This window comes from Aureococcus anophagefferens (genome assembly GCF_000186865.1).
Source record: "Aureococcus anophagefferens unplaced genomic scaffold AURANscaffold_53, whole genome shotgun sequence".
Lineage (NCBI taxonomy): Eukaryota > Pelagophyceae > Pelagomonadales > Pelagomonadaceae > Aureococcus > Aureococcus anophagefferens.
In genome coordinates, this window is record NW_008705606.1 from 34,211 (window position 1) to 45,761 (window position 11,551).

General features: G+C 50.5%; 1 protein-coding gene across 1 annotated transcript in view; it reads left to right on the plus strand.

Annotated features, from left to right (window-relative positions):
- Positions 1-4,977: 4,977 nt before the first annotated feature.
- Positions 4,978-11,551, plus strand: part of AURANDRAFT_33733 (hypothetical protein) — a gene marked incomplete at both ends in the record, with an annotated part of 10,300 nt that continues 3,726 nt past the window's right edge. Inside the window, 9 exons of the mRNA XM_009043393.1 lie at positions 4,978-5,284; positions 5,360-5,682; positions 5,809-7,578; positions 7,708-7,861; positions 7,898-8,097; positions 8,137-8,698; positions 8,807-9,484; positions 9,551-10,270; positions 10,394-11,535. Coding sequence (XP_009041641.1) covers positions 4,978-5,284; positions 5,360-5,682; positions 5,809-7,578; positions 7,708-7,861; positions 7,898-8,097; positions 8,137-8,698; positions 8,807-9,484; positions 9,551-10,270; positions 10,394-11,535 — 5,856 coding nt within the window. The remainder of the gene's footprint in view (positions 5,285-5,359; positions 5,683-5,808; positions 7,579-7,707; positions 7,862-7,897; positions 8,098-8,136; positions 8,699-8,806; positions 9,485-9,550; positions 10,271-10,393; positions 11,536-11,551) is intronic.

Genomic DNA, 11,551 nt, shown 5'->3' on the forward strand with positions numbered 1-11,551 from the left:
GAAGTCACTGGGATCGTTGCACAGTTCCGCGTTCCGGCGGCGCTGCAGGGCCATGAGCACCGCTCAAATGATCATACTCGCGCGAGCGCGCGCTTCGGACGTTGCATATCCAAATACATGCTCACCTGCACGAGAATCTAACTCTTGGAGGCGCTTATCCAGGGGGGTTCGAACTCTTGGACTCGGACAATTGGTTTGCCGGGAGCAAACGATTAAAAAAATCTAACTTCCGGCCTTAGAGTGCTGCCGTAAGCTGTATCACAGCTGCGACCCAGAATACAGTCATGACATTGCTGCCGTGACACGCATTCGTTTCATGCGATGGGCCGATCACCGGGACTACATTTTGGCCTGGTACACAGCTAGAGCCCACACAAGCACTTTAGCCTTATGGGATATGAAGCCTACAACTCGAAAGTTTGAGGCTCGCGCGCGACGATCATGGCGATGCGACCCCTCGCTCTCACTACACCGCACACATTATGGTCTTTTAGACGATGGGCGCGCGCGCGCAACCCCATGGTCTTCAGACTATGGAGGTAATTTGCCCTCAGCCTGACTCTTGACTAGGGTATGGTAATAATTAGTTAGTAGACCCCCTACTCAAGTAGGCAGCCTAATCTGCGATCGGGCTCTCTGTCCTCAATCGCTGGAGTTAAGTGAGTAGGAAAGAAAAAGGGCCAACGTCATGGAAATCCAGATATGTATCCTTCGTCGCTCGCTATATCCATCCTAAAATCAGACTCTAGATACAAGCACACTGCACTGCCAACCTCAAGCTAAGTCAGATAAGATACCTCAGTCTAGTCTCCCGCCACAAAGCCCCCATACTTGATTCATAACGTCCTCGTTAAAAAGTCAGAAAGAACAAGCTTGGTGGGTGACGCAGAGTAAACTAGGCAACTGTACCGACTGCTGAAATTCATTCACTTCGGCTGTACAATGATGTTTTTCAAGGTCTCCAGATAATCTCTCACGACCAACGCGTCAGGGGCGTTAGCCTGTTCAATGGCCTGTTTGACTCGAGGAATCACCGTGCCATGAGATTCTGCCATACTTTTTAATATTGCATCACATTGGGTCGCATAGTGAAGCCCATACAGTTTTATTTGGTCTTGCCTCTGCGACGTCGTGTCGCTCTGGCGGCTCGATAAATCATCGTACTGATGATTCACGCAGATACTAGATCCATGACATCGTAGATCCTGCATTCTGTCAACGCGCGATTGGATCAATGCATACTCGCAGCGCCAAGGAGTTGAGGAGGTCCAGCCTGTACGATGGCACGGCGCTGTCACTACAGCTTGCGGACACGCAACGCTGCTTCGGTCGATACGCTGCAGACCAGTCTTGGTGCATAGCGCACATGGATGACTCGACCGTATTAGTCCCTTCAGATAAGGTAGCGAGGTATTATACTCCAACGGCGCGGGCTCTGACGACAAACTGGGCTCGCGCCATCATCATCAACAACAAGTCAATTCGGCGCGTCCCAGCTGCGAATTGTAGCAACGATTTGCGCAATGCGTGGGAGCGTCGCTTGATCACGGCACCAGCTGCTCGGTCTCCGTTTGCCGTGATGGATTCGATAATAACTCCAGAGAGACGCTGCGCTTTAGATGACCAGTCGCGCGTAGGCCGGAAACACGCGGACGTAGCGATGCAAGCGGTGATGCTCGGAGGTACCTTGCAGATTGACGGGACTGCATATCGTGCCCTCGCTGATCTGGATGCTCGAGTCATTAGCATCATCACGTCTCGCTTCGATGAGAGCATTTCAAACGAAAGCCGATATTGCGTGGAAGAAATGGTAGACTCGGTGAGAGTCAATTACAAGAAGGCAGTGGCTCGGTCTATTGTTGAGTACGAGCTGCTTGGGCACAATCCTCATGGCGATTCGTCTTTGGTTTTTGGCAGGGTAGTGCATAGAAGGAGACCTTCTTCCCCTTCGAATGACAACAGATTCACATCGACAAATTTCAACCATGGTGATCACTGGAGGCCCGTCTCCTTCAGAGCGTTCGAAATCAGCCCGTGGACTAACATGGAGTTCCAACTATCTACCTGGCAAGTGCAGCGGCAGACTGGCGTATCGCGAAGGTATTTGCAATTTGCGTATGAAGAACTGGAAGCGAAGCTGTGTGTTATTGAGAAGGTCCAGGTGGATCTTCAGTATCTTTGGCTGGTTGGGATGCGCCCACTGACTTATAACCACAAGACGCGCGATGGTCAAGATAACAAAATGCAGGTTTCCAACACTTTTTTATGCGAGAAAGCAAGTAAAAGGCTCGCGGCATATCTCCGTGCTCGGCAAGGCAGCGTGCCTGCCAGCCCACGACATTCTTACTGTGAGGTTCTGCTTACTGATGTTGGATCATCTGAATTTTGCACTCGTCTACCCTTGACCCTAGACGCATTTAGTGCACACATCTCTGCCCGCGCTGCATCTGCGGTGGAATTACTCCGAACTCGCTGGCTCTCGGATGCATCTGCATTGTTAAACAAATCCGCCAGTGGTTTGGGGAATTCAAAGAAAAGTTTGGATTCTAGAGGTGTACTGGAGTGCTCTGAGGGAACCTATCGAGCAATGACCACAGGATATCCTACCACAAGGCCATCAGACGTCGCCCTTGATAAAGCTGTGAAACTTTGCGACAGGATCATGATGCACAGGGCAAAACTGGAATGCGGTTCGGCGCGACAAGTTCGCAGCAGATCTGAAACTTGTTTTGCGGACTCTGCGGATGACTATCTTAATCGTGAAGGTAGCAATCACACAAATTTTACTTGTAATGCTGCTGCAGTGCTGATGTCAAGACAACTCCGCGTATTATGTGAAAGGTCATTGCGAGCATTCGCTGCATTTTTTCGTTCATTTGGTCTTGATACATCGAGCGGGATTTCCGTGTTTCAGCTCAGCTTGTACTTAAAACAAATACAACGGGAGAATATTACTCCAAAAGACTCGCCCCGTGATATCGTAAGACTCGTACCTTCGCTCATTGATCTCCAAACTCAAGCAGACGCGGCAATAAGCTGTCTGGTGACATCTGCTGCAGGACTGCCACATCCAAGCTTGGAATGGACTTGGCAGAGCTCTTCACAAAAATGGAAAAGAAGACCCTGGGCCTGTGGACTCGCTCTTGACGACGATTTGGTATCTGAAACCCGTGAAGACGTTCGATCAGCTCTCGCTCAAAACTTTCAAGGGCCACTTAAGATAGTTGGCAGCTTTGCTCCATTCCGTAAACTACTTGACGGAACTGTGGATGTGGAAGTGCGCTCAGAGGTGGTCGCCCGTGCGAGGAAGGGCGGGGACACGACCGGATCTCTCGACCAACTGGCACGTCTGTGTTCGCGGCTTGCGGAACTCGGAGAGTCTGTGCGGGGGACAACTGCCAATGTCGTACACGAACCTCTGTTCTCCGTTGCTAGTGTCAATTGTAAAGCAGAGTTGATACAAATAACTGACTCCCTCCGCTGCCTCGTCGCAGATTCGGTTGCGAATGATAATCACTCGCACATGGTATCGATATGTCAAGAATATAGTGAGGTTGTGGAACAGCTACAAGTAGAACCTGTAGACTGCAATGAGCTACGTGCGTTACAAGAATATTCGACACGATGTATTGACACACTAACACGCCTCATGGATGAATATTCAGGACAGGTGCACGAACGAGTGCAGTTTCTGCTCTCTCAGACTCAAACTGATTGTGCTCGTTCGAGCCTATCCCGAGATGACGCAGCAATCCTCGTGACTACGTGTCGGTGGCCGGCGGCCGTCAGACAAAGCATGACTCATTCCCATGAGGTCCAACAGACTCGAAAGCGGCATTTGGAAATGCTCGTTGAAGGGCAGCAGGAGGCACTCAGTCGAGAGGCGACAAATCTGGAGAAGCGGATCGAGAAAATCGCAGAAGCTGGATCACTCACGCCATCAGAGGTTCAGGCAATCTACAAGCGCATCGTTGCAGTACAAGAGTCTCTTTCTAGCATGCGAGCTGATGCTAACGACATTGAACGGCAAGAAAAACTGCTGCAGTTGGCCCTGACTGATAACCAGACCCGGCTAAACATCGTTGATAGGGCATTGGCCCCGCTCGCGCAGCTCTGGGGCGTTGTAAAAGAATGGGTCGAAAAGATCAATCACTGGCAGCATGATCCTCTCAGTACAATTGACGCGCAGAACGCAGAACGTTCCACTGTAGAACTGCGAGCCGCTTTGGGAGCTGCTGTACGTGAGCTGGAAGAGCGGGGGGACTCTCGTGCTACGCCTACCCGTGCTGGAAAGCTGCTGCAGCAGGAAGTTAAGATATTTGATGAAGAGCAACTTCCATTACTGCGTCTGGTGTGCCAGCCAGGCATGAAGGAACGACATTGGACGCAGATTAAAAAAAGTACGCGCCTCGAGTCGCTTGAGATAACTGACACCTCAAATTTGTTGCAGATGCTCGATGTTGGCCTGCAGCACTACGCTGGCGTCATTGAAGAGACTTGCGTTGCTGCTGGGCATGAACATGCACTGGAAGAGCAGCTAGAGTACATGGAACGCGCGTGGACCACTGCGGTGTTTGCAGCTGAGGCGTGGCGCGGATTCTACAGGCTCTGTGGTACTGAAGAGGTTCAACAGGTGCGATTGATTATACTAACGATTATACTCGTATGCTCGATTTGATCTTCCATATTTGTCACCTATACTCCATTCCAAAAATGCTTCCTTCTTTTTATGACTTGCGTCTGTCGTCATAGGAATTAGACAATCAAATTCTGCGAACTCAAACAATCCAAGGCAATAAGTATGTACGGCCTCACGCCAAGCGTGCTGCAGGATGGGAAGCAAAGTTGACCAAGCTACAGGAGACCATCGACGAACTACTTGCACTTGAAGCGGCGTGGTTGTACCTTGAGCCAATCTTCAAGACTGGAGATGATGTCGCTCTGCAACTGCCAGCTGAGGCAGTGCTGTTCGATGAGATGGATCAAGTGTGGCGCTCGGCCATCTTTTTTATTCTGGAACACCCTGCCGTTTTGAGTTTATCGGAGCACCCTGCGATGTTAAAGTCCTTGATTGAGGCAAACACAAAACTTGAGCTCGTTCGTAAAGGGCTTGCAGGATATCTTGATGCAAAACGAAATGCGTTTCCGCGCTTTAATTTCATTTCAGACGCAGAGCTGCTAGAAATTCTTGCAAACACAACTGATCCAACGAATGTACAGCCGTATTTACTAAAATGCTTTTCTGGTGTCGCTGGTCTTGTATTTTCGCGAAATTCTGATGATGGTGCAATTGAAATTGTCGCGGCCCTTGACACCACTCCAAAATTCCCCAGCAATGGAGCTTTGCAGACTGGCCTAGAAAATGAGGCTCTAGTAAGCTCAGGCAGTGAACGCCTTGAATTTGCATATTTAGCTCTAAATATAAAACCGATTAGGCCGAGTATGAATAGATGCGACGTCGAATGCTGGCTAGGTGAAGTCGAGGAAGTTTCACGTCGTTCCTTGGCGTTGGCGATTGAAGGTTCGACTAGGGAATTTTTTAATACAACAAGTCACGCCTTAGCGTTGCGTGTGCTTCGCGCGCACGAGTGGCAGGAACAAATGCTTCTTGTTGTGCATCGCGTCGCATGGGCACGAAGCGTTGAAGATGCACTTCGGCGCGCTGCCGTCGCAGCGGCCGAAGTAGAGGAAGCTAGATTGCTCAATAGCCATCGGTTGTCTAGCCATACTCATATCTCCTCTGACACGTTGCTCGACCCAAATGCAGCCCTCAAATCGCTGCTGGTAGCAGAGCAAAGCCAGTTGGAGGAAACAATTAGTGCTGTGCAGACAACTGACATCAATGATGAAGGAGGTACGACATCCCGGGTTCGAGCATCACTTGGCGTGCTGATTGTTCTTGACATCCATCAGCGCGATGTGACGTGTGCATTAGTTGATAGTGGTGCGTCTGATGTTGCTGATTTTCAATGGCTGGTACAGCTACGATATTACTTGAGGAGCAACGAGGGTGCTCACACAAGCATGCCGAGCAAAATCGAAACTCACTGTGTTCATCAATGTCTACCATACGCATATGAGTATCTCGGAGGAGGTGGGAGAAATAAGCTTGCCATTACACCAGTGACCTCACGTTGCTTCCGGGCATTCTTTTGTGCGCTTCGAACTCACGCTGGGTGCACATTTCGATGCATCACTGGCGCCGGCGCCTCAGCGACACTTGTTGGATTCACTCGGGCACTGGCAACCCACACTGTAACATTAAACTGTGTCCCTACCCTAGGATGTGCAACAGTGGCCATGCTGCTACGTGGTGCAGCCACCAGCGGAGCCTGGATATGTCTAGAGGGCTTCAGTCGGCTTCCTCTCGAAGTGATTTCGGTCACCATGGCCAAAGTCAAGGAAAATTTTATATTAGCCCAACGAGAAGCGAGCAATATGTCACCATTCCAAACAGACGGAGCTCTCTTGGGGGCGATGACTCGAACATTTGTGATTGAATGTGACGCCGGCAAAGTCAATGCCAAGTTTACAAGTGAAATACGAGAACTTTTTCGTCCTGTTTCACTAAGCATCCCCGATCCTGTGAATATAGCGGAAATCTTGTTGTGCGCGCACGGTTTGCAACGCATGCAAGCTCATTCGTTGGCCAAGCATATTTCACAAACTCTGGGACTTTGCACCAAGTTATTGTCAGGTCGTGAACCATATTATCAGTTTGGGTTGGGAATGATGTCTATTGTTGTAGCCACTGTCGCCTCCACAATTAGGACGCAGGGCTGTTTTGCGGAAGGTGCTGAAGCTAAGCCCGCTCTGACAGATGCTATTCTCATGCGAGCATTAGCTGACACTATGGAGTCCGAAATTGCCCTGCGAGACAGTGAGCTTTTCAAAAGAATTCTGGGATCAATTTTCGTAGAACTCCCTGCACTGGAACGTGACCTGAGTGAGGAGTTTGTTACGACATTTAGGGAGGCATGTAAGGCGCGAAAACAATTGCCGTTAGACGGCTTCTGCACGAACGTGATGCGTCTCCATGATTCAATTAATTCATGGCCTGGTGCTGCTCTTATTGGTCGCTCGTTTTCCGGGAAGACAAGCACTTGGAAAAATCTCATCACCACCATAGGTCTACTGAAGCCGCAAACCAACGTCGCTGTCGCATCCCTTGTCGCCTATCCAGGTGCTCTAACGCTAGGGGAACTATATGGGACATTTCACCCAGAAAGTCGCGAGTGGACAGATGGCATTTTGTCAGGTTGTTTTCGTGAGGTATCGCAGAGGAGCGTCTGCGATGTTCCAAGAAAGCGCCAATTCCTTGTATTGGATGGTGCTGTCGATGCGTCCTGGACAGAGCAACTGCACGGTGCTCTCGATGACTCCGCCACTCTGTGCTTGACAAATGGCGAATTCATTCACCGGAGTCAAATTTTATCTATTATATTTGAATCCGAGTCTCTACATGCTGCTGCCCCTGCAATGGTGAGTCGAATTAGTGTTGTAAACCTCGCTGATAGTTACATGAAATGGCGGGTGCTTTACGACTCGTGGATCTGCTCGCGCGATGCGCAGGGCGTTGTAGAACCTCAAGGAGATTCGACCTTTGCTGGCGACTCTCAGAAAGTTAACATAATGCCTGCCGCTGAATCGACCAAAAGCGTATACCAACCCGATCTAACAGACCAAAAGGCTTTTCATTTGAGTGAGGAGGAATGTCGACTTCTCGAAGCACTAGCTGAGTGGTTGGTTGAACCAGCCCTTGCTTTTGTGCACCACGAGCTGCACGGTTATGTCGAACCCTTGAGCGATGAGTCGTTGGTCCAGTCGCTGTTGCGACTCCTTGATGGATTGCTCCATATCTGTCTGCGGGGAGCTGCTCCAGCTGCAGGCTCGGCAGATGTCAAGGAAAGGCGCCAACGAAGACAGCACATCGAGTGTGCATTTCTCTGGGCACTTTTGTGGTCGGTGGGTGCATCTGGTCCTGAAACAGCTCAGACACAATTTGGAGTCTTCCTGCGGGATATTATTTCTGACTCTCGAGTCATTCGCACTAGGTATATGACCGTGCACGAGTCACTGACAAGACGGGGTTGGTGTGTTCCTGAGTTCACGGGGGTATTTTCGGGCACTCTTCAGCTCCCGCTTCCTTCGAAAGGGTCTGCACACGACTATGAATATCGGCCAAGAGACAATGAAACTGGAGCATGGAGAATGTGGACGGACGCGCTGCAGGCGGGAGGACAATATTCTGCCCCAGAAATTAGTGGCACCACAGTAATTAGTGAATTACTCGTGCCTACGATCCAGACGGTACAATCTGGACTACTTCTTGATCTAATGATGCGCGCTGGTGGTTACCCTGCACTTTTTTGCGGTCCTCCAGGATCGGGCAAAACTGTACATGCTCGCGCGGCACTTGCACGCTTGCCTCGAAAGAAGCATCGAACTGCATATCTAAAACTTCATGCAACTACCTCAGCTCGATCATTTTCTCACGCGCTACTTGGTCGCCTTGTTAAACGACGCAAGGGTGTATTTGGCCCACCAATAAATCAGAAAGCCGTAGTTTTTGTGGATGATATAAATCTCCCGGATGTTCGAGGACCTGGCAAAACGCAAATGCCACTTGAACTCCTCCGCGGACTAATTGAAAATGGCTCATGGTTTGAAACCCCTGATGCAAAGGCCACCTCTAGTGGTGCCCGAGGGCGGGGCGCATGTCACGATAGTGAAGTGGTGAATACGGGAGTTCAGGTCGATCCCCGCAATACGCCGCTAGGCAAACCAATACTGCAGCGCATTGAAGACACTTCAATATGGGCATCCACTAATGGGCGGGCCGCTGCGAGCGCAAGCGTGCGACTTTTACGCCATTTCACGATCATACATACCTCAGATCCGAGCGACACAACCTTAACACGCGTATATACGGTGCTCGTTGAGTCTCACTTTGCATCCCAGTCTTTCGCATCTGACATTGTGGCGGCTGCTGCAGCTCTCGTCGCAGCAACTATTTGGACGTTGCGAGAAGTTGTGTCAGAGCTACGACCCGCCCCAAACAGACAATTATGCACCTTTGATACTCGTGATTCTGCACGCTGCATACAGGGAGTATTGAGGTGTCGCGCAGATGATGACTTTGACAAGTCTGGCCTTGCTAAGCTTTGGGTACATGAGGTTTTGCGTACTTTTAGTGACAGGCTGTTGGTTTTCGAGGACCAGGAATGGATGGTAACGCACATACAGACTGCACTATTGCGCAGTTTCAAGCTGGATATTGATACACTCATGACAGACCTCAACGAAGCACTACAAAAAGGGCGACCATCGTTGAGGTCTGCCAATGCATCTATTGGATCACGGGAGCTACAACAGCTCATCTTTACTGACTTCCATAACCCCCTTGAGCGTGGCGTTTACCTCGAAGCTCGTGATACAATTCAGTTGTATGATGCTTTAGATCGGGCTCAAGATGAGTTCTGCAGTTCAGAGTCCGTATCTACTACTGATGTAGACGAGGTTTCATCGGGTAAGCTACATGGTAATGCAGATAAGGATGATTTGGTGCGTGGGAACAAACGCATAGTAGTATTTCCGCTGGTAGCAGCTCATATCTCGCGTCTTGTGCGAGCTTTTGGCTCGTCGGGCGGTGGTCACGCTCTGCTTGGTGGTGCCACTGGAACAGGACGACGAGCTGTTGCGCGTCTTGCCGCCCATGTTTCTGGCTGTACGTTGCTCGAGCCACGGCCATACGCGCAGTTTGATTCGCTAGCTTCGTGGCGCAACGAACTGAAGTTGGCCTTGAGGCGTTCAGGTATTGGTGATGTGCCAGTCTGCTTGCTCATTGCTGATACACACGTCTTATCTCTCGAGGAGATCCTTGTCGACATCTGTGACGTTATGGCTACTGGGCAGACTCCGGGTCTTTTTCTCGTGGACGAACGCGCGGAAATTGCGGAAGAGATGCGCTCTCGCATGCGAAGGCAGCGAGGCGCAAAGAATGCAGAAACAATGAGCTCCGATGATCTGTTTTCTTCTTTTTTGGAAAGAGTGCGCATTCGCCTTCATATCGCTCTAGTTCTCTCTTTGGAAAAAGAAAACATTACAAAGGTCAAGCTCATCACGATGTTGCGTCGCTTTCCAGCGCTAGTGTCCAACTTCATGTGTGTTGACCATTATGCCTCTTGGCAGGACAATGCACTGTCTGCCGTCGCTGAGAGCCTTCTTGGTTCGGCCAGGTTTGTGGTTGGAACCGGTCTCGAGATTGAGGGTCCTCAAAAGAGCGGACATGATGCTCCGAACAGCAATAGCAAAGAAGTTTCCGCTCTACCTGGAGCGCGACCTGAGTCTGCGATTGACTTCGCTGAGAGAAGGCTTCATGCTAACGCGGTAGCATTATGCTGCCAGATCCATGCTTCAATTAAATCCGGCCACGACCATCGCACGTATGCGTCAACTTCGACCTTCCTTGAGCTTCTTGAGTGCTTTCGAGATAATGTCAGTCGAGCCCAGGCGACGATTGGGAACGCGCGCGCGTGTTATGGTCGCGCATTGGACGTAGCTCATCATGCTCAAAAGGCAATCGCGACCATTGGTGATGGTATTGCTGCGGCACGGGCCGCACTTGATGCAACCAACTTCGAAGCCGTCGTTTTTGACTCTGAGTTAAGTCACAAAAAGTCGATTTCTGGAGTAGAATCAAAATACGCAGAAGTCGAAGCGGATGCGGAGGCCCTTGTTCACGAAGAAGCAGCAGCGCGGGTTCTTGCAGAGGAATTCGAACGTGAGATTGCTCAGGCCCAACCCGCATTTGACGAAGCCTATGCCGCTCTCGAAGCTTTGTCTGTCGCAGACTTGTCCGAATTGCGAGCTTTGCCACGCCCCCCAATAGGGGCGAAGCCCATTCTTGAGGCTGTTTGCATTCTTCTCGGAGAAAAACCAGTCAAAGTTGCTGACCCCGCCGACCCCACACGACGAGTTTTGGATTTTTGGGGTGCAGCTCAACAGCGGGTGCTGATAGGTGAACCTCCGCAACTGGTGTCTAGGCTACGCGGAGTAGATCATGACAAAATATCAAGCAAGGCCATTTCAAAACTAAAAGATACCTACATAGGACCAGGAGCGACACATGAAGCATCCTTTGTAGAGCCCGATATGCTTGATGGCTTCATAGGCGCGACTGTCTCAAGTGCACTTTGCCGATGGGTTCGCGCGGCAAGCAGTTATGAGCAGACTTCGCGCACTGCGCAACCGAAACGTGATGCGGCAGCACGTGCTCAGTCTGAGCTTGAAAAGTCCCTAGAAGCGCTCGAGCGCAAAAGGAATGAAGTCAACGGTGTTGAGGCTGAATTGGCAGATATTGCTGCTGGACGAGATGCGACTCGTGAGCGCTGTGATGAGCTTCAAGAGACCATCTTGATTAACTCTCGTCGTCTCGAGCGCGCAAAGTCCTTGCTAGATGCTCTTGTGTCGGGTGGGGAGCTGGAGCGGTGGGAGACACTGGCTTGCGAAGCTGATACAAGAGCCCTGTCTCTTGTTGCGGATGCTCTTT